The sequence below is a fragment of the Megascapheus bottae genome, chromosome 15 (genome assembly GCF_031878675.1).
Source record: "Megascapheus bottae isolate mThoBot1 chromosome 15, mThoBot2.hap1, whole genome shotgun sequence".
In the NCBI taxonomy this organism is placed as follows: Eukaryota; Metazoa; Chordata; class Mammalia; order Rodentia; family Geomyidae; genus Megascapheus; species Megascapheus bottae.
The window spans coordinates 45,507,517-45,529,139 of record NC_143523.1 but is presented as its reverse complement, the minus strand read 5'-3'; the positions used below and the strand labels follow the sequence as shown (position 1 = coordinate 45,529,139).

General features: G+C 40.2%; 1 protein-coding gene across 7 annotated transcripts in view; it reads left to right on the top strand.

Moving 5' to 3' along the window:
- Nucleotides 1-21,623, top strand: part of Ecd (ecdysoneless cell cycle regulator) — a 47,214-nt gene that overhangs the window by 7,937 nt on the left and 17,654 nt on the right. For 6 of the 7 annotated variants that reach the window (XM_090346528.1, XM_090346523.1, XM_090346522.1 and 3 more), the window contains exons 4-14: nucleotides 419-506; nucleotides 619-797; nucleotides 3,656-3,848; nucleotides 4,287-4,415; nucleotides 5,669-5,797; nucleotides 7,632-7,717; nucleotides 9,619-9,725; nucleotides 9,862-10,048; nucleotides 12,330-12,397; nucleotides 16,054-16,268; nucleotides 18,870-19,086. In XM_090346528.1, coding sequence (XP_090202654.1) covers nucleotides 419-506; nucleotides 619-797; nucleotides 3,656-3,848; nucleotides 4,287-4,415; nucleotides 5,669-5,797; nucleotides 7,632-7,717; nucleotides 9,619-9,725; nucleotides 9,862-10,048; nucleotides 12,330-12,397; nucleotides 16,054-16,268; nucleotides 18,870-19,086 — 1,598 coding nt within the window. Of the gene's footprint in view, nucleotides 1-418; nucleotides 507-618; nucleotides 798-3,655; nucleotides 3,849-4,286; nucleotides 4,416-5,668; nucleotides 5,798-7,631; nucleotides 7,718-9,618; nucleotides 9,726-9,861; nucleotides 10,049-12,329; nucleotides 12,398-16,053; nucleotides 16,269-18,869; nucleotides 19,464-21,623 lie in introns of those variants that run through there. The other variant, XM_090346526.1, reaches the window with a different exon arrangement.

Sequence of the window (21,623 nt, the reverse complement as noted above, 5' to 3'; positions counted from 1 at the left end):
TAGTACTACTAAATGTTTTACTTTCTTATAACAATCTGTGTATAGTACATACTCAAACATTTACTGAGATGAATGGAATGTGTTAGAATAAAGCTGACACTTTGTATGCGTGTTTGTTACAATTGGGAGGCTTGAATTCAGGGCCTGGGCACTGACCTTGAGCTCTTTTTGCAGTCTGCCACTTTGAGCCACAGTGCTACTTTCAGTTTTTGAGTGGATAGCTGGTGATGAGCGTCTCAGTGGGACTTTTCTGTCTGGGCTGGCTTCACACCTTGATCCTCAAGTCTCAGCCTCCTGAGTAGCTAGGATTACAGTCATGAGCCAGGGGCACTGTCCTAGAATTAAACTGTTTTGATACCTAAGGAATCAGAATACCTAAGGAATTTTGAATGCAAAATTATGTGTTGCTTTCCATTAGGATTGAAGACAATGACGGTGAGTTCTTATTAATAGAAGCTGCTGACTATCTCCCTAAATGGTTGGAACCTGAAAATAGTGCCAACAGGGTAAGTATACTCAAAGTTAGAAATTATACCTAGATAAACTTCTACTGCATTATTTTCATGTGTTGTAGATTCTTGCAGGCCACAATGAGAATGAAAATGGGCTCTTTTGCAGGTATTTTTCCATCGTGGGGAGTTGTGCCTTATTCCTGCACCTGGGAGGTTTAGAGCAGAATCCTGGCTACCCACCACACCCCCAACAATCCCACAGGCACTGAGTATCCTCTCAGAACATGCAGAAGAAGTTCTGGCCTCAGAATCAATACGTGCTGCTGTGAATAAGCGCATCCATGGGTAAAAAAATAAATAAATAACACCAATATTGTTGATGGAGGACCAGGGATCTTGCTGAATTTAGAATCCCCTTATGTGGACTAATGCTGGCTTTCATTTTACCTGTATCCTTTCTTCATGAAATAGATAAACACTAATTTTACAAGGTGGAGAGGATTCATTGTGACATTTTTTTCCCCACATACATTCACAGTGTATCCAAATCAACCTTACCCTTCTATCATTCTCCCTTTACCTTCCTCTTTTTAAAAACAATTTCAATTGGAAGAGACCTTTATATCTTTCATTTAAATATATATATTTTTAGATGGGCTCTTGCTGTCTTATCCAGGCTAACCTGGGCTCAATAATACCTCAGCCTCTTGAGTAGCTGAGTTTACAGACAGGTATCTGGCTTAGATGTATTTTTGTTGGTGGTGGTCTTGGGACTTAAACTCCTGGTGCTGTCCCTTAGCTCTTCAGCTCCAGGCTACTGCCCTGCCCCTTAGCTGGGGCATTGTTCCTGAGCTCTTCAGCTCAAAGCTACTACTCTACCCCTCGAACCACAGCCCAACCCAGTTTTTGGTGGTTAATTGGAGATAAGAGTCTCGCAGACTTTTTAGTGCCTGGACTGGTATTGAACTGTTATTCTCAGATCTCAGCCTCCTGAGTAGCTAGGTTTATAGGCATGAGTCACCACACGTGGCTATTAGATGTATTTAATCTATCCCAGTATTTATTTAGCTTAGATATCATATTTATTATCTACAGCCCTATTATCTACAGCTCTAATAATTTAGAGCTGTTTAAAAATGAAACCTAAGGGCCAGAAGTTTGGCCTAGTGGTAGAGTGCTTGCCTAGCATGCACAAAGACCCAGGTTCAATTCCTCAGTACCACATACTTAGAAAAAAGCCGAAAGTGGTACTGAGGCTCAAGTGGTAGAGCTCTAGCCTTGAGAAAGTCCATGGACAGTGCCCAGGCCCTGAGCTCAAACCCATGACTGGCAAAAAAAAAGGAAACCTAAGCAAATACAATGTACTCATTTTTTTTCCCCCAGTCCTGGGGCTGGAACTCAGGGCCTGGGCACTCTTCTTGGGATTTCTCAGGGCTAGCACTCTACCACTTGAGCCATAGCACTACTTCTAGCATTTTCTGTATATGTGGTACCCAGGGCTTCCTGCATTCTAGGCAAGCACTCTACCAATAGGCCAGGCTTCTGGTCCCTGTACTTAGATTATTTTATTTAATTCCTGCGGTTCTGGGCTATATGTGAAATTCTTTGATCTATAAGGAACTCTCAGGACTTTATTCAGAAGGAAAATCTTAGCCTGCCTTGAGATAGCCCAAGGACAGTGCTCCAAGCCCCAGGACTGGCAAAAAAAAATAAAGGAGAGAAAGCCCAAGGATGGTGCTCAGGTCCTAAGTGCAAGCCCAGAGTTCAAGTACCATGAAAAAGAAGGAGTAGAAGTAACGTGAAAGCTTAAAAGAATATACTTTATGACTACAGGAAAGAAGAAAAGGAAACAAAGAAAAGAAAAGGAAAATAAAGGAAAGGCCCAAACATGATGGCTCATGGTACTTGCAAGGCAGAGACTGGGCGGATCACAGTTAAGGCCATTCTAGGCAAAATGTTGGATATTTCAATAAGTAATAAATATTTCAATAAATAATATCCAATAATATTCAGGAAATATTCAACAAATAATCTAGACATGATGGCACATGCCTATAATTGAAGCTACAAGAAAGCCACAAGTAGAAGGATTTTGGTCAAAGGCTAACCCCAGGCAAACACAAAGGATCCTATGTGAAAAACAACTCTAACAGAAAGGGCCAAAGACATGGATCAAGTGGTAGATCACCAGCTAAGCTAGCTTAAGTCCCTGTGTTCAAACCTCAGTACATTAAAAAAAAAAAAAGAAGAAGAAAAGAAAGGGCACCAGTGGCTCACGCCTATAATCCTAGCTATTCAGGAGGTTGAGATCTGAGGATCACGGTTCAAAGCCATCCCCGTCACAAAAGGACCTGAGACTCTTATCTCCAATTAACAGTGCTGTGGCTCAAAGAGGTAGAGCGGTAGCCTTGAGCTAGCTGAAGAGCTCAGGGACAGCACCTAGGCCGACAGTTCAAGCCCCACAACTGACAAAAAAAGAGAAAAGAATGGGGGAATTATGGTAACAATAAAAACAAAAAAAGCCTGCTATACCTTGGAATAAGAATAAAATCAAAATTTATGTTTCTAAAAAAGATTGTAAAAAGTATATGAAAATAAAAATGAAAGGTATGGAGGCATGGCTCACATGATAGAATGCCTGCCTAGCAATCTCCAGGCCCCAAGTTCAAATCCAATACTATAATTAATTTTTAAAAAATAGTTAAAACTAAAAGGGATTTTTTTTCAGCCACTCCTGGGGCTTGAATTCAGGGCCTGAGTGCTGTCTTTGGGGTTTCTCAAGGCTAGAGCCCTACCACTTGAGCCACAGCACCACTTCCAGCTTTTTCTATGTATGTGGAACTGAGGAATCAAACATGGGTCTTTGTGTATGCTAGGAAAGCACTCTACAAGTAGGACAAATGCCTAGCCCCTGTCCCTGAGCTCTTGAGCTCAAGATTACCACCCTACCCCTTGAGCTACAGTACCACTCCCAGTTTTCTGGTGATTAATTGGAGATAAGAGTCTCATGGACTTTGGGGACTTTGGTGCCCAGGCTGGCTTTGAACCATGATCCTGAGATCTCAGCCTCCTGAGTAGGATTACAGGCATGAGCAACCAGTGCCCGGATACTTTCACTCATTCTTGGTGTAAGTCAAGATGTATGAATGGTAGAGGAATTCTAGATATATAGTATAAAATAAAAACATTGTTGCCCATCACAGGTACCCAGAGAAAATCGAAGCCTCCCTTCATCGAGCACACTGCTTCCTGCCAGCTGGTGCTGTGGTCGTGCTAAAGCAGCAGCCCCGACTGGTGGCAGCAGCAGTCCAGGCCTTTTACCTGAGGGACCTCATCGACCTGAGGGCCTGCCGGGTATTCAGAACATTCTTGCCTGAAACACGAGTCATGACATTGGTAAAGTAGCTCTTTTAGTTGATTAGTTTTTCTAACTGGAAAGAGGGTTAAAACATGAATTTTCTAGAGAAAAATTGGAAACATTCTGTCTTCCTAGGATGTTAATACACTTTATTTCTTCTATCTTTTCTCAGAGAAGATTTTAAAGACATGAATCTCTTTATACCTGTTTCTCCCACCATTTTTGACCATATTTTCTCTATTTCTATATTATTTCCTTCTTTACACTGACAGTTCATCTCTTCCAGAGAACTAATAATTATTTATCTTTTACATCTAAGTTTTATATCTCTATAACTGCTCTAATTAAAATTGAGTAGACAGCAACTAGGGTAGATGTTTGCATTTCCCATATGAATGGGTGAATGTGGATAGTTCCTGTGCTTTGACTAGGCTTTCAGTTTCAGAGACTCAGGTATTTTGTGTCCCACTGCCCAGGTCACTTTCACCAAGTGTCTGTATGCACAACTGGTACAGCAGAAGTTTGTGCCAGATCGGCGGAGTGGATACAGGCTGCCTCCCCCATCTCATCCCCAGTACCGAGCCCATGAACTTGGCATGAAGCTGGTAATGTTGATACTTAATGCTTTTTATCCCTTTATGTAAAGGGCTCTTAACAGGACAATCACACAGGTCCTCAAGTCCTGAATCATGCCCTTTGTGTACGTGAATGTAGTACAGATGTTCAGTAAATGATGATAGGATAATTGCAAAACATCTGAAAAACTGAAGTTGATTCATACACGCTTACACCAAGGGAGACTCCATTTGGATTAAATAAACAGTGAAACCAAAATCGGAAAGAAAACACAAAAACACTTTATAAAATGAATAAGGAAATTTTTATGAAGCATGAGTTGACACTAGTAACAATGAAACAAAAGTTGATACTTTCTTTTTTAAACTTTTTATTGTTATAAAGGTGATATATAGCTGGGCACTGGAGGCTCACACCTGTAAGCGTAGCTACTCAGAAGGCTGAGATCTGAGGATTGCATTTCAAAGCCAGCCCAGGCATGAAAGTCCATGAGACTCTTATCTCCAGTTTGCTACCAGAAACTGGAAGTGGTGCTATGGTTCAAGGGGTACAGTGGTAGCCTTGAGCTGAAGAGCTCAAGGCCCAGAGCTCAAGCCCCATGACTCACAAAAAAAGAAAACAAGGAAGGAAGGAAGGAAAAGAAAAGAAAAAGAGTGAGCTGGGTTCTGGTAGCTCAGACTTATAATCCTAACTACTTAGGAGATTTGAGATCTGAAGATCAATATTTGAAGCCAACTGGGGCAGACAAATCCAAAAGACACTTGTCACCAATTAACCAGCAAAAACCAGAAGTAGAGCTGTGGCTCAAGAATAGAGCATCAGTCTTGAACAAAAAGCTAAAAGACATGGCCTAAGTCCCAATTTCAAGCCTCAGTATTAACACACACAAATATACATGTGATATATATATATATATGTGTGTGTGTGTGTCTCTCTCTCTGTATATATATATATATATACACACATATACACACATGTATACATACACGTGAATACATATATATATATATGACATGCATGTATAAGAAAGTGGTGCTTTCATAGTTAGGAAAAAGAATCTCTGATTAGGTACCCTTATTTTGTATCATTTTCTTTCTCTTTATAATCTTCAGTATACAGAAATTGAAAAATTAGATGTAAAGGAATGTTTTTCATAAAATTCGAAAAGTATTCTAAATATCCATATTGCCATGTGTTCAGTCACTTATTCTTGAGTGGCCAAATGGAAAGAAAATAATAGGAAAGGATAAAGTAACAATAAAATTTCTGCCTATTCCCCTAGGCTCATGGATTTGAGATCTTATGCTCTAAATGCATGCCACATTTTTCTAACTCCAGGAAGTCGCATATGACCACCTCACCACTTTGGGCCAGCTTCCTTGAAAGTCTGAAAAAGAATGAGTACTTTAAGGTAGGAGTTTTTTCAGTGTACAATCTGGGGAAAGTCAAGATGGTGACTTAGAAGTCCTGTGATCCATATTAAAAAAAAAAAAAGTAAAAAGGAGCTTATGAGCATGAGAATGAAGACAAGTTTTCAAATATGTAAAGTACAATATGAATGAAATTCAGGACAATTGGGAACATGTAGAATTAATACTCTGTAGCAATTGAATCAATTGTTAATATATGTAAAGTTATAGAAATTGAAGGGCTGAGAATGTGGCTTAGTGATAGAGTACTGTCCTGTTGTGCATGAAACCCTGGGTTTGATTTGTCAGTACCACATAAACAGAAAAAGAAAAGTGGTGCTGTGGTTTAGGTAGTAGAGTGCTACCCTTGAGCAAAAAGAAGCTCAGAGACAGTGCCCAGTCCCTGAGTTCAAACCACAAGACTGGTAAAAACAAAAATTTAATTGAAAGTAATTTGAGCATATATTACAAAAGGTACAGAAAGATGTAAACACAATACTTTCTTTGGTAAGGAAACATCCAAGGAATGGAAACATACATAAAAATAGTGATTATGAAGTTTGTGTAGCAGAATACAAAAGTATGTGTGCTATGATAGCATTTTTTCTCTCTCTTTTTTTTGCCAGACCTGGGGCTTGAACTCAGGGCCTGGGTACTGTCCTTGGGCTTTCTCAAGGTTAGGGCTCTACCTCTTGAGCCAGAGCACCACTTCTGGCTTTTTTCTATGTATGTGGCACCAAGGAATCTAACCTGGGTTTTCATGCATGCTAGGCAGGCACTCTACCACTAGGCCAAATTCCTGGCCCCCCCCATATTGGATTTTTTTTTTTTTACTTTATTTATTTATTGGTTGTAGGTCTTGAACTCTGGGCCTGGGCATTGTCCCTTGAGCTCTTCAGCCCAAGTCTACTCCTTTACCCCTTGAGCCACAGCACCACTTCTGGTTTTCTGGTAGAGATAGTAGTCTCATAGACTTTAGTGCCCGGGCTAGCTTTGAACTGTGACCCTCTGAGCCTCCTGATTAGCTAGGATTACAGGTGTGACCCACCATGCCCGGCTATTATAGCTTTTTGTTTTTTGTGGGTCATAGGTCTTGACCTTTGGGCCTGGCCGCTGTCCCTGAGCTCTTCAGTTCGAGGCTACTGCCCTACCCCTGGAGTCACAGCACCATTTCCAGTTTTCTTATGGTTAATTGGAGATAATAGTCTCATTGACTTTTGTGCCCAGGCCAGCTTTGAACCTTGATCCTCAGATCTCAGCTTCCTGAGTAGTTAAGATTACTGGTGTGAGTCATTGCACCTGGCTTTATAGCATTTTTTTTTTTTTTTTTTTTGGCCAGTCCTGGGCTCGGGCTCAGGCCTTGAGCACTGTCCTTGGACTTTCTCACAGCTAGCACTCTACCACTTGAGCCTCAGCACCACTTCCGGCCTTTTGCTATGTATGTCGGGTACCGAGGAATTGAACCCTGGTCTTCGTGCATGCTAGACAAGCACTCTACCACTAGGTCAAACTCCCAGTTTATAGCATATTTTTAAAGAAGTTAAATATTAGGAATGATTATCAGTAGAAAAATGTATAGAAAACAGAAGTAATAGTTATAGTAAGATTATGCTGTTTTTGGTTGTGTCTTAATTTTTGAAATTAATTGCTAATTAATCATACTCCCTTCATTTGAAGATACTGGAAACTAGGTAAGTACATTAATAGCCAGGCAGAGGCTGAGACTCACATCTTGTGATTTCTGAATGTTGCATCCCTGAAAGTTACTAGCGACCAGGTTATTTTAATGACACTATCAATAATGTTGTGATAAAAAATCTTTTTTTTTTTTTTAAGGGACTGATAGAAGGTTCAGCCCAATACCAGGAAAGGCTGGAAATGGCAAAGAACTACTTCCAGCTTTCAGTGAACCGGCCAGAAAGGTAAATGATAGTTGGTAATTGGATAGTTTGGTTTTTGTTGTTGTTTTATTTTATTTATTTTTTTGTGCCAGTCCTGGGGCTTGAACTCAAGACCTGGGTACTGTTCCGGGGCTTCTTTTGTCAAAGCTACCACTCTACCACTTGAGCCACAGCACCACTTCTGACATTTTTGGTAAGAAATAGGAGTCTCCTGGAATTTCTTGCCTGGGCTGACTTCAAACCACAGTCCTCAGATCTCAGCTTCCTGTAGCTGGGATTACAGATGTGAGCTGCTGGCACCCAGCTTTCTAAATAATAAAATTTGTCTATTGTCATAAAAGTGGCATAGTTATTCATTCTAGCAAATAAAGATGTAAGAAGGAAAAAAATTATACCTGAAGGTTGATCACTATTACTGATTTATTGCCTTCTACAATTTTCTTCAACTGTTTTTGTTGTTGTTGTTGTTGTTGATTGTGGGGCTTGAACTCTGGTCCTGGTCCCTGAGCTCTTCAGCTCAAGGCTACCACAGTGTCACTTCCTTCATCCCTTTTTTTATCTCATCCCTTTTTTTATCTGATGTCTTTTAATATTTTAATATGGCACCACTGTTCTTTCTGTTGTTGGATCTAGTGTGTATCCAGTTTATTATTATCTCGGGTCTTATATTCTTTTTTCTTACTATCTTGCAATTTTAGTTAATTTCTTCCTTCTTCTTCTTCTTCTCCTCCTCCTTCTCCTTCCTATTCTTCCTCTTCCTCTTCTTCTTTTTGCCCATCTTGGGGGCTTAACTTAGGGCCTGTGCCACTGTCCTTGCAGTTTTCTTGAGGCTAATACTCTACCACTTAAACCATAGCACCAGTTCTAACTTTTCTATGTACATGGTATCGAGGAATCAAACCTCAGCACCAGTTCCAACTTTTCTATGTACGTGGTATCGAGGAATCGAACCTAGATCTTTGTGCATACTAGGCAAGCACTCTACCACTAAGCCAAACTTCTTCTTTTTAGTCCTGCGGCTTAAAACTCAGAGCGTGGGCACTGTCCATGAGTTTTGTTTTTTTTTTTAAACCAGTCCTGGGGACTGAACTCAGGGCCTGAACATGGTCCTTGGGTTTTCCTCAAGGCGAGCACTCTACCACTTGAGCTACTTGTTTTTTTTCTGTGTATATGGTACCAAGGAATCAAATCTAGGGCTTTGTACATGTTAGATAAGCACTCTCGTACTAGGCCACACTTCCGGCCCTAGTTACTTATTTCTTAAACTATATTAATATCTAAACTTGTTTCCTGACCTTTAGTGACTCTTCACTTTTAGTTCAGTCATCAGAGCCAGGAAAATTAATCTCTAATCATGCTATTCTCCTCTCTCCTAATAATCATTAGATATTATCTCCATCAAAAAATGCATACATGAAACCAGTCACTGGTGACTCATACCTGTGATCCTAGCTACCAGAGGCTGAGATCTAAGGATCATGATTCAAAGTTCACATTTTGAAGCCAGCACAAGCAGGAAAGTCTATGAGACTCTCATCTCCAGTTAACCACCAAAAAGCCACAAATGGAGTTGTGGCTCAAATGATACAGTACTAGCCTTGAGCACAAAAAGCTCAGGACAGCACCTGGGTCCTGAGATCAAGTCCTAGTACCAGCACTTACACACACACACATACTGCATTCTTTAAGACCTCCAGGAAGCATTCTATTACCTTTTTAACATTTTCTGTCCTTTCTCCAATGAAAATGGTTATTTTTCCTTTGTCTCTTCTCAGCATGTGATATTTGTAAATATTTTTGTATTTTGCCATGTATTAACTTAGTTGGGATCAAATAAGAAAATATATTTTAAATGCTAGTAAAAGTTGCGTGTAGTGGCATACATCTGTAATCCTAGCTCCTTTGTCTTTTATTTTTTATAGTTTACTTGCTATGAGTCCAGGTGAAGAAATCTTAACCATATTACAGACAGTGCCATTTAATACAAAAGAACTCAAGAAAGAAGAGGCTAATCTTTCCCCTGAGGATGGTAAGTGATGGACTATGGTATAGCAGGAAAATTAGAAAGAATGAAAAGATCTCTTGAGTATTCCATAGTCTTTCCTGAGGGGATCTGTCTGTGGCACAGAGTTTCCTGTTTACAGGTATGCTTTCTTCTTTTTCAGATGACCAGTGGTTGAATCTCTCACCAGAGCAGCTGGACCAGCTATTGAATGATGCTGCTGGCAAAAATGAATCAGAGCCCATTTCTAAGAAAGAGGAGGAGCAGAACTATGACTTGAGTCAAATCTCAGAGAGCATGAAAGCTTTTGTATCCAAGGTCTCAACGCACAAGGGAGCAGAGCTGCCTCGGTAATTTGTCTTAAGGAATAATATTTAAATAGTTCCATTGAAGCTGTCCAGGTATCCAGGTAGTAGAAAGTGCTATTTCCACTTTTTTTTTTTTTTTTTTTTGGAGAAAGGGTTCTCCAGGGTAGTCCCAAACACCTGCACTGAAGCACCTGCCTGTCTGCTTTCACCTCCTGAGTAGCTGGGATTACAGACATATTGCCATTTCATGGATCTGGCCTTTTTTCTGTAAATGAATTACACTGCTTTGCTTCCTTCTTTTTTTTTTTTTTTTAATTTTTTGCCAGTCCTGGGCTTGAGCTCAGGGCCTGAGCACTGTCCTTGGACTTTCTCAAGGCTAGAGCTCTTCCACTTGAGCCTCAGCACCATTCCGGCTTTTTTGTATGTATGTGGTACCGAGGAATCGAACCCGGGCCTTTGTGCATGCTAGGCAAGCACTCTACCACTAGGCCAAACTCCCGGCCCCAAAGGACCTGAGACTTTTTTTTTTCCAGTCCTGGGGTTGAGCTCAGGGCCTGAGCACTGTTCTTAGACTTTCTCAAGGCGAGAACTCTACCACTTGAGCCTCAGCACCATTTCTGGCTTCTATCGATGTGGTACACAAAGAATCGAACCTGGGTATTTGTACATGCTAGGCAAGCACTCTACCACTAGGCCAAATTCTCGGCTTTGCTTCCTTCTTTTGGTGCCTGATACAGGCATAACTTACTCATCTGAAATAAAATTTTGAATAAGTTGATTCTTAAACCATTTTGGAAGTGAGACTTGAATAACTCAACAGAACTAAAAGCTGACATCTGGAACCATAGCAGTAAACTGTGCTCTTTTCTTTACTCTGTTACTCAGATCCTTGGTTGTTTTTCGTTTTTTTTTTTTTTTTTTGCCAGTCCTGGGCTCGAGCTCAGGGCCTAGCACTGTCCTTGGACTTTCTGAAGGCTAGAGCTTTACCACTTGAGCCTCAGCACCAATTCCAGCTTTTTTTCTATGTATGTGGTACCGAAGAATCAAACCTGGACCTTCATGCATGCTAGGCAAGTGCTCTACCACTAGGCCAAACTCCCAGTCCCTCTTGTGGACTCTTAGCAGGTAGTTCTCACCAAGAGAACTAAGGCTAAGGCTTAGTTAAGGCTTCTGATCTCCTGGTCCACAAGCTGACTGAAAGCTTCAAATTCAAAGGAAGAGGACTAAGGGACTTCATCTACAACAGAAATGCTAACAGAAACTACATTTGGCAAGTAACATTGAAAATAGATGGATAAAAATATTACTTGCATGAATTAAAACCCTTTTGTGCAACTACTTAAATTTTTTTTTGTTAAGAAAAAGAATTGTTAGTTACACAGCAAGTATATTGGTTCTATTGGTGGCAGTGCTCTTGAGTCTCATAAAAGACTAAACTTCGTATTCCTTATTCTCTCTTAAGGCAGGAATCAGGAAAAGTATGTTCTTTTTTGTTTTGTTTTGTTTTGTTTTTGGGGCTGGACCTAAGGCTTAAACTCTGGGCTTTGTGTATTGTTCCTGAGCTCCTTTTGTTCAAGGTAAGCACTCTCCTATTTGAGCCATAGTGCCACTTCTTACTTTAATTTTTTTGTGTTTTGGTTGGAGATAAGAGTCTCATGGACTTTCCTGCTCAGGCTGGCTTTGGACTATGATTCTCAGATCTCAGCCTTCTGAATAGCTAGGATTACAGGTGTGAGCTACTACCACCTGGCTTTTGTTTTGGAGGGGGAGAGGGAATAGTGGGCGGGGGGCAGTCCTGGAGCTTGAATCCAGCATCTGAGTGCTGTTTCTCAGCTTCTTTTTGCTTAAGGATCTACCACTTAAACCACAGTTCTACATCGAGCTTTTTTGAAAGCTTATTTGAAGATAAGAGTTTCACAGAAAGACTTTCTGTTCTAGGGTTGCAGGCATGAACCATCAGCATCTGACAGTATGTTCTTATTTTATCTTTTCGGATTTGATTATTAACATATATAAATGAACTCAGATAAATAACCTCTTCTAATGTTAAATGTATCTTATAAGTGCATAGCAAATGGGGTTCCTAAATGCATAAGTTAAATGTACATAAGTGAAATTCTTTTCTGTTCTCAAACTTTTCTTTTCTGTTGCCCTGCAAAGGCTAATAAACACATGAATTGTTTTTGGTTTTTTTTAGTAATAAGCTGAAGTTTTCCTTAGTGCTCCTCCTTTAAATATTTGTCAGTTTTCACTACAGTAGCACTACATTAGAAAAAAGTTGTGTTCAGTATAAATTAATTGTCTTTTCTCTTTAATCTTGCAGAGAACCTTCTGAGGCTCCTATTACTTTTGATGCAGATTCTTTTTTCAATTACTTTGATAAGATTTTGGGTAAGTTACAGTGTGATGTTCACTCATTTTGAAATGTAAAGGAGCTGCTAAAACTGCAGTATAAAATCATTCAAAAGTTAAAAGACCTGCTTTCTCCCCATGGTTCTCAATGACTTCAAACATGAGCTGCTACCTTGTTAAATAATTTCACAGAGCATCCTTGCTTGACATAGAACCTGCTCATTACATATTTGAGTGCATGAATGTTAAGTGGTTAGGTAGAGTTTTGACCTTGCCTCCTAGATTGTGTGTGGGGGGGGGTGGCTTTTTTTTTTTTTCCCTTCTCTCTTTCTCTTCAAGACTTAACTATTTTGGAAATTAGTAAAACAACATATGGTGGGGAACGTAGTAAAGCCCTTGGTAGCAGGCCTGGATTCATTCCTACTATCATCAAAAATAAATAAATAGCCAAGTGCAGTGGCTCATGCCTGTAATCCTAGCTTCTCATAAGGCTAAGGTCTGAGGATCTTGGCTCAAAGCCAGCCCAGGCTGGCAGTCCATGAGACTCTTATCTCCAGTTAACCACCAGAAAATTGGAAGTGGTGCTGTAGTTCAAGGGATAGGGCGGTAGCCTTCAGCTGAAGAGCTCAGGGACAATGCCCAGGCCCAGAGTTCAAGTCCCATGACTGACCAAAAATAAATGCCCAATAAAGAAAAAAAAACAGAATATTGAGAAATTTTCTGTGAAGAATACTTTGTGAAGAAAAATACAGTCAGTAAATAATTTGGAAATAGTTATTTCTAGTAAACAAAAAATGCATTATAAAGCCAGGCACTGGTGGCTCACATCTGTAATCCTAGGTACTTAGGAGGCTGAGATCTGAGGATCATGGTTCAAAGCCAGCCAGGCACAAAAAGTCTGTGAGATTCTGATCTCCAGTTAACTACAAACTTTTAGTTAACTAAAAGTGGTGTGGTTTAAGTGGTAAAGTGATATTCTTGACCCAAGAGTTCAGGGACCCAGCCCAGGCCAAAGCATTTTAAAAATATAAATTTGGGGGCCTGAAGTTTGGCCTCGTGATAAAGTGCTTGCCTAGCATGCATGAAGACCTGGGTTCAAATCCTCAGTACATACATTAAAAAAAGCCAGAAATGGTGCTTTGGCTCAAGTGGTAGAGTGCTAGCCTTGAGAAAGCCCAAGCACAGTGTCTAGACCCTGAGTTCAAGCCCCTGGATCAGCAAAAAAATAAAATAGGATAAAAATATATACATATATAAAAATTTTAATGCATTATATTGAAAATTTAATTGATAATAACTAGAGGGTTTTTTGTTCTTTTTTTTTTTGCCAGTCCTGGGCTTGAGCTCAGGGCCTGAGCACTGTCCTTGGACTTTCTCAAGGCTAGAGCTCTACCACTTGAGCCTCAGCACCACTTCCGGCTTTTTTCTATGTATGTGGTGCCGAGGAATCGAACCCGGGTCTTCATGCATGCTAGGCAAGCACTTTAACCACTAGGCCAAACTCCTGGCCCCGTTTTTGTTCTTTTTTATGATGGTACTAAGGTTTGAACTCAGGTCCTGGGCACTGTCCCTTACATTTTACATTTGAGGCTGGTTCTATATTACTGTGACATCTAGATAAGGCCCAGGACTGGCAAAAAAAAAAAAAAAAAAAAAAAAGAAAAAAATCAGAAAACAGCTACCAGATAATACTTCTGTATGGCTTTAAGCAATCGCTTTTTCACTGAGTTACACTCTTACTATTATTATTTTTTTTTTTTGGCCAGTCCTGGGGCTTGAACACAGGGCCTGAGCTCTGGCCTTGGGCTTTCTCAAGGCTAGCTCCCTACCACTTGAGCCACAGCACCACTTCCAGATTTTTTTTTTCCTATGTATATAGTATCAAGGAATCTAACCTGGGTCTTCATGTGTGCTGAGCAAACACTCAACCACTAGGCTAAACTCCTGGACACTTACTACAATTTTTTTTTTTAATGTACATTTTTATTTTTTTGAAAAAGAAATGTTTTATTTGTATTTGTATTTTTTTTAAGGACAACAATCATTAATTATATGGCTTATGTTTACATCATATTTTAAATGACAAGTTTAACAAACAATTGTTCAAGGAGGGAATCTAATTACATTCTCAGGGACGTAGTATTTAGAACTTAATTAAAATTAGGCTAACGGCTTGTATGTCATAGAAACATATCAATTTATGAAATAAAACATTATGATTATAGAGTCATAAGTTTTTTTGTCTATATAGTTATGTTTGTATTTCCATTACCATGTCCATAGCTTTGGGTATCCAGTTATTGAGTCCTCGCTCTTGTACACTTTTGATTTAATAACCGCATATTAAAGATACCATGCGCCTTTTGTTCCTTAGGTCTTGACTTGTCTCACTCAGCATGATTCGCTCTAGATTCATCCACTTCCCTGCGAATGCCATTATTTTATCTTGTCTGTTGGCTATGTAGAATTCCATTGTGTATATATACCACATTTTCTGTATCCATTCATCTGTAGTAGGGCATCTGGATTGTTTCCATCGCCTGGCTATTGTGAATAGTGCAGAGATGAACATAGCTGAGCAGGTGTCTTTATAATATCTTGGGTCATGCTGTTCAGGATAGATGTCCAGAAGTGGTATGGCGGGATCATAGGGAAGGTCTATTTTCAGTTCTTTAAGGAACCTCCACACTGCTTTCCAGAGTGGCTGAACTAGCTTACAATCCCACCAGCAGTGCAGTAGGGTTAATGTACATTTCTTAAAGATGGAGTACCAAAACCAGACTAGCCTCAAAATTTCAATACTGCCTATGCTTCTCAAGTACTGGATTACCCTACTGTATTACAGTACTTGCGAGGTATAGTACTTGCTTGGCTATTTTTTTATTATTGTTTTTTTTTATTTTGCAAGAAAAAAAATTATTTTTTCCAGTCCTGAGGCCAGAACTCAGAATCTGGGCACTGTCCTTAGGCTTTCTCCAGGCTAGTGCTCTACCACTTGAACCACAGCACCACTTCTGGCTTTTTCTGTGTATTTGGTTCGGAGGATACGAACCCGGGGCTTCATGCATGCTAAGTAAGCACTCTACCACTACGCCACACTCCTGGCCCAAGAAAATTTTTTAGAGTTCACTTTACAGAAGTAAGAGTCAGCTTAGCATGCACAAAGCCCTGGGTATAATTCCCCGGTACCACATACACAGAAAAAGCCAGTAGTGGTGCTGTGGCTCAGGTGGCAGAGCACTAGCCTTGAGCAAAAAGTGTCCAAGGACAGTCAAAGTAGACTGACAGCTAGGTACCAGCTGCTCACATCTGCAATGCTAGCTACTTAGGAGGCTGAGATCTTAGAATTACAATTCAAACCTAGTCTGGCCAAGAAAGTCCACGAGACTCTTATCTCCAGTTAACCAACCAGGAGAACTGGAAGTGGTGCTGTAGTTCAATTGATAGAGTGCCAGCCTTGAGCAAAAAAAGCTCAGGGACAGTGCGTAGGTACTAAGCTAAAGGTTTACAACTGACAGGAAAAAAAAAAAAGCAGACAGCATGGCCCATACATTTTCCCACAAATATTGGCATTATAATTTCTAGAACACATATTTGTAAAGTAGTTTGACTATAGTGCTTCTTCTCTGTATGTAACTCTTCTTTGAGAAGTATAATCATTCAAAAAAGTTTACCAGGTGGCTCTTTCTATACAGTGCCAGAGTCATACAAGTCAGACTCTGATGATCTGGATGAGGAAGACTTTGAAAGTCTAGGCAGTGATGATGACTTAGACTTTGGAATAAAGGAAGGTGGTGAAGAGGCGTCTCTGAAAGGAACTCTTGACACTCTAAAGTCATACATGGCTCAGATGGACCAAGAATTAGCACACACCACCATTGGTAAAAGTTTCACCACTCGAGAGCAAATGGTAAGTGTTTTTTATTCTCTGTCTTTATAAAATCTATTCTGTAAGATAGGTAAAATTGTATTTTATCTTAGTTTTTCCTTTTTTTTTTTTTTTTTTTTTTTTTGCCAGTCCTGGGCTTAGACTCAGAGCCTTCTCAAAGCTAAAGCTCTACCACTTGAGCCACAGTACCACTTCTGGCTTTTTTCTACATATGTGGTACCAAGGAATTGAACCTGGGTCTTTGTGCATGCTAGGCAAGCACTCTACCACTAGGCCAAACTCCTGACCCCTAGTTTTTCCTTTTGATTTGTGAGATTTGAAGTAAATATTAACAATGTTAATTTTATTTTTTTACTTATTTATTCTTTAGTGCTGAAGATCAAAACAAGAGCCTTTGCACATGCTAAGCACATCACCCTTGAACTATATACTCTCTGCCCCAAGAACACTCGTATCTTAACTCTGGTAGCATGAAATATTATAGGGGCTAGATGTAGTGGCATATTCATGTAATTCCCAGCTACTCAGAAGAGTTAGTCACAGGACTTCCCTTCCTCTCTCTTGCCCTTCCTTTTCATGACATCTGTATGTTGCCAGCAGTATCTAGCCTTAGAGAGAGACACTTTGGTTTTTTTGGGGGTTTTTTTTGCCAGTTCTGGGCTTGAACTCAGGGCCTGAGCATTGTCCTTGGACTTTCTCAAGGCTAGAGCTCTACCACTTGAGCCTTAGCACCACTTCTGGCTTTTTTTTTTTTTTTCTGTGGTACCGAGGAATTGAACCCGGGTCCTCGTGCATGCTAGGCAAGCACTTTAACCACTAGGCCAAAATCCCAGTAAGAGAGACACTTTGGAAAGACATAAACCCTCGAGAGTTTTCATGGATCAGAATTTGAAACTTATCTTTGTCATCTTCTCTGAGTTAATGGACGCATTAACAAGTAATTTTCATGTCATAGAATTAAAGGGAAAACCAAAGACTCAGCTGTAAAGCTGACACTTAGTGTCAATGCCCATTGCTTTGATCATGTAGACTACATTTACAACTACAATTGTGGGCTAGGAGTCCATACTCCAGTGGTAGAATGCTTACCTAATATGCATGAACCCCTGGGATCGATTCCTTGATACTACATACACAGAAAAAACCGAAAGTGGTTCTATGGCTCAAGTGACAGAGTGCTAGCCCTGAGCAGAAGTGCTCAAGAACAGTGTCCAGGCTCTTAGTTCATCCCAGGACTGGTCAAAAAAAAAAAAAAAAGTTTCTTTCAGTATTTCTCAATCCTAATAGAAAACATATATATTAGGTATCCATAACATCCTTAATTTCATTGTGAATATAATGACCTTGTTACAGTACAGATTTTTATTAAGCAGGTTCTAGATGAAGCTTGAAACTTTCTGTCTCTAGCAAGTCCTGAGAGATACAGATGCTGCTGGTCTACAGTCTGCATTTTGTATCTCAAGGATAAAAAAAGTCTATAGATGAAGCTGTAGGCTTTCATATCCTTTCCCCACCCATGAAATCAAGAGGCTCAAGTAACATTCCAGAGACTTTGTGGCTAGACCCCCACAAAGCCTTATTTTAAGCTTTTTCATGGAGGGGACAAAAAAAAATCTAAATTGTCAAAGAAAATTTAGATTCTTGTCATTTTCAAAAAAAAAAATTGTGTTTTTTTCTTTTGAAAACTCATAGGCAAACTATGAATGTGCCTCCTTAAATCTGGTTCTCTCATTTGTGCTATTTCAAAAGACTTGCTTAATTTGTAGAAATTTTTCAAGTTTTTTTGTTGTTTTTCTTTTTGCCAGTCCTGGAGCTTGAACTCAGGGCCTAAGCACTATCCTTGGGCTTTCTCAAGGCTAGGGCTCTACCATTTGAGCCAAAGCACCACTTCTAGCTTTTTCTATTTATGTGGTACTAAGGAATTGAACCTAGTACATGCTGGTAGACAAGCACTCTTACCACTAGGCCAAACTCCCAGCCCTTAAAGAATTTTTTTTCAGTCCTGGGGCTTGAACTCAGGGCCTGAGCACTGTCCTTGGGCTTTTTCTTAAAAGATTAGTGCACTATCAGTTGAGCCACAGCACTACTTCCTATATATGTGGTACGGAGGAATTGAACCCTGATCTTCATGCATGCTAGGCTAGGCAAGCACTCTACCACTAGGCCAAACTGCTGGCCCAATGTTTTTAAGAAAGAAATCTGTTTTTTGTTTTTGCGGGGGGTTGTGGGGCTTGAACTCTGAGCCTAGGCACTGTCCCTAAGCTCTTCAGCTCAGGGCTAACACTCTACCACTTTGAGTTACAGCGGCTCTTCCAGTTTTCTGGTGGTGAATTGGAGGTAAGAGTGTCATGGACTTTTGTGCCAGGCTTGCTTTGAACCACAGTCTCCAAATCTCAGCCTCCTGAGTAGTGAGGATTACAGGCATGAGCCACCAGTGCTGGATAAAGTATATTATCTTTAGAACTAAGTTTTAATGTGTTAGACTTCATTTTTACTTTATATTAGCAAGTATGAGTTCTTTCCTTTTTTATTTGTAATTCAAGGGTATACTGTCACTTAGCTTTGTATTTTAATTAACATTCACCCAGGAAGATATTAACCTATAATTTCATTTCCTTCCAGAGTAAGGAACCCCTATCCCAGGCTACCAGTAGTAATTCAGAAGAGGAAGATTGTGCAGCAGGAGATTCTGGAATGGCAGCAGTGGATGTAGACCTGAATTTGGTTTCAAATATATTAGAATCCTATAGCTCTCAAGCTGGACTGGCGGGGCCTGCTTCTAACCTCTTACAGAGCATGGGAGTACAGCTGCCTGACAACACTGATCACAGACAGATAAGTAAGCCAATCAAAGATTAGCCAGCATAATAGCTACATTGGTTTTTTTATTGTTGTTGGGGGTTTTTTGCTTGGTTTTTTTTTTTGGTGGTGTTGTTGTTTTTGTTTTTGTTTTTTGTTGGTTGAGGAGCTTGAACTCAAGGCCTGGGTGCTGTCCTTGAGCCTCTTGTATTCAAAGTTACAGCTCTACCACTGGAGCACCACTTCTAGTTTTTGAGTGGTGAGTTGGAATAAAAGTCTCAGGAGGACTTTTCTGCCCGAGCTGGCTTCGAATTGATAGCCTCAGATCTCAGCCTCCTATGTAGCTAGAATTACGGGGTAAACCACAAGTGCCAGCTGCACTGTTTACTTTTTAAATAAATAATGAATCCAAGTGTGTTCCTGTCTAGTTAAAATGCTCATTTAGTAAGAATATTCCTCTATTACAAGTCGCATAGATTCTCTTCTAAGCCCCAGATGTTGCCCTCTCTGCAGAGGTGCGTAAGAGTTTTTGTTATTGTTTGCCTTACCCTAAGACCTTTTATTGTTCTTTAACTCAGACTGAGCTTGAACTTGGACTCTTCCTTCCTCAGCCTCCCAATTGCTACACATGCAGTGTTGGAATTAGCAGGACAGACTCAGACTAGGACAGCCTCTGAGATGAGATTTACACACACTATGTTGATGAACCACACATTTTAATCCTCATGTTTGTTTCTTTAAAGATGATCCTGTATCTCCTGAATAGCTCTATATAATATTTTTGTAGTATAGTGAATATTTTTCTAATTGAAGTGTCTGGTTTTCCTTTAGTGTTCTTATATACATAAATAGATGCCCCGACCTGTGTGTTTTTCTCTGTGAAAGTAAATTAATGGGGGCCGGGAGTTTGGCCTAGTGGTAGAGTGCTTGCCTAGCATGCACGAAGACCCGGGTTCAATTCCTCGGTACCACATACATAGAAAAAAGCCGGAAGTGGTACCGAGGCTCAAGTGGTAGAGCTCTAGCCTTGAGAAAACCCAAGGACAGTGCTCAGGCCCTGAGCTCAAGCCCAGGACTGGCAAAAAAAAAAAAAAAAAAAAGAAAGTAAATTAATGGAAGTATAGTGGTTCCACAGTATCCATAGCAAAACCCGAGAAGTCCTAAGTTCGTTGCATAAAGTGGTGTCTGCCAATAGTCTTTGTATATCCTCTAGTCAGTTCTAGGTTGCCTAGAATACCAAATGCAGTGCAAATGATATATAGTTGATGGTTAAACCACATTTAGAGAATGACAAAAATGTACATGTAGTTTAACCACCAACTATATTTTTAAGGGTTTTTTTTGTTGTTGTTGTTAGTTTTTCTTTATTTTTATCATAGGGTTTGAACTCTGGGCCTGGGTGCAGTTCTTGAGCTCTTTAGCTCAAGGCTACCACCCGACCCCTGGAGGCACAGCCCCACTTCCCATTTTCTAGTGCCTGGGCTGGCTTTGAACCTCTCTCCTCAGATCTCAGCCTCCTGGGTAGCTAGGATTACAGTGGTGAGCCACTACGCTCCACTTATGTTGTTGTTGTTGTTGTTTCCAAAATATCTTCAGTACATGATTGTTGAAGCCAACCATGCATACATAATACATAGATACAGAGAGCGTAGTATAATTCCATACCGCCCCCACTCCATTGACCATGGAAGGAATTAGAATGGTTGTAGAATTCCTATTTAGGAACCTATAGTGTTACCCCTTCCCATATTTTCTCTTTATTTCATAGCAGTGTTGATTTAAATGGGCTGAGAAGAAAGAAAGTGTCATGTACAGATTTAAGAAAGCTTTAGATGAAAATGTTTCCTTTTTTTTTGCCAGGCAAAGGTGCTCAAGCCTGCAATCCTAGCTACTTAGGAGGCTGAGAACTGAGGATCTCAGTTAAGAAGCCAGCCCAGGCAGAAAAGTTCCCTTGAGATTCTTATCGATAATTACTCAAAAATGGGAAGTGGGTGCTGGGAGTTTGGCCTAGTGGTAAGACTGCTTGCCTAGAATGCACGAAGACATGGGTTCAATTCCTTGGTACCACATACATAGTAAAAGCCAGAAGTGCTAGGTATGGTGGCTAATGCCTATAATCCTAGCTACTCAGGAGGCTGAGATCTGAGAATTGTGATTCAAAGCTAGCCTGGGCATTAAAGACTCTTATCTCCAATTAATAACTAGAAAATGGGAAGTGGTACTGTGGCTCCAGGGGTAGGGCAGTAGCCTTGATCTGAGGAGCTCAGGGATAGTGCCCAGGCCCAAAGTTCAAGCCCCCATCACCCACAAAAAAAAAAAAACAAAACCCAAAATCAAGTGGTAGGGTTCTAGCCTTGAGATAAGCCAAGGACAATGCTCAGGCCTTGTGTTCAAGCCCCAGGACTGACCAAAAAAAAAAAAAAGGAAGTGGAGCTGTGGCTCAAAGTAGAGCAGTGCTAGCCTTGAGCAAAAGAGCTCAGAAAGTTTCTTTTTATTATACAGGCAACATTTTAACATTTTGGATATGCTATTAATTTAAATTCTTCATGTGTGCATGAGCACACATGCACATACCTA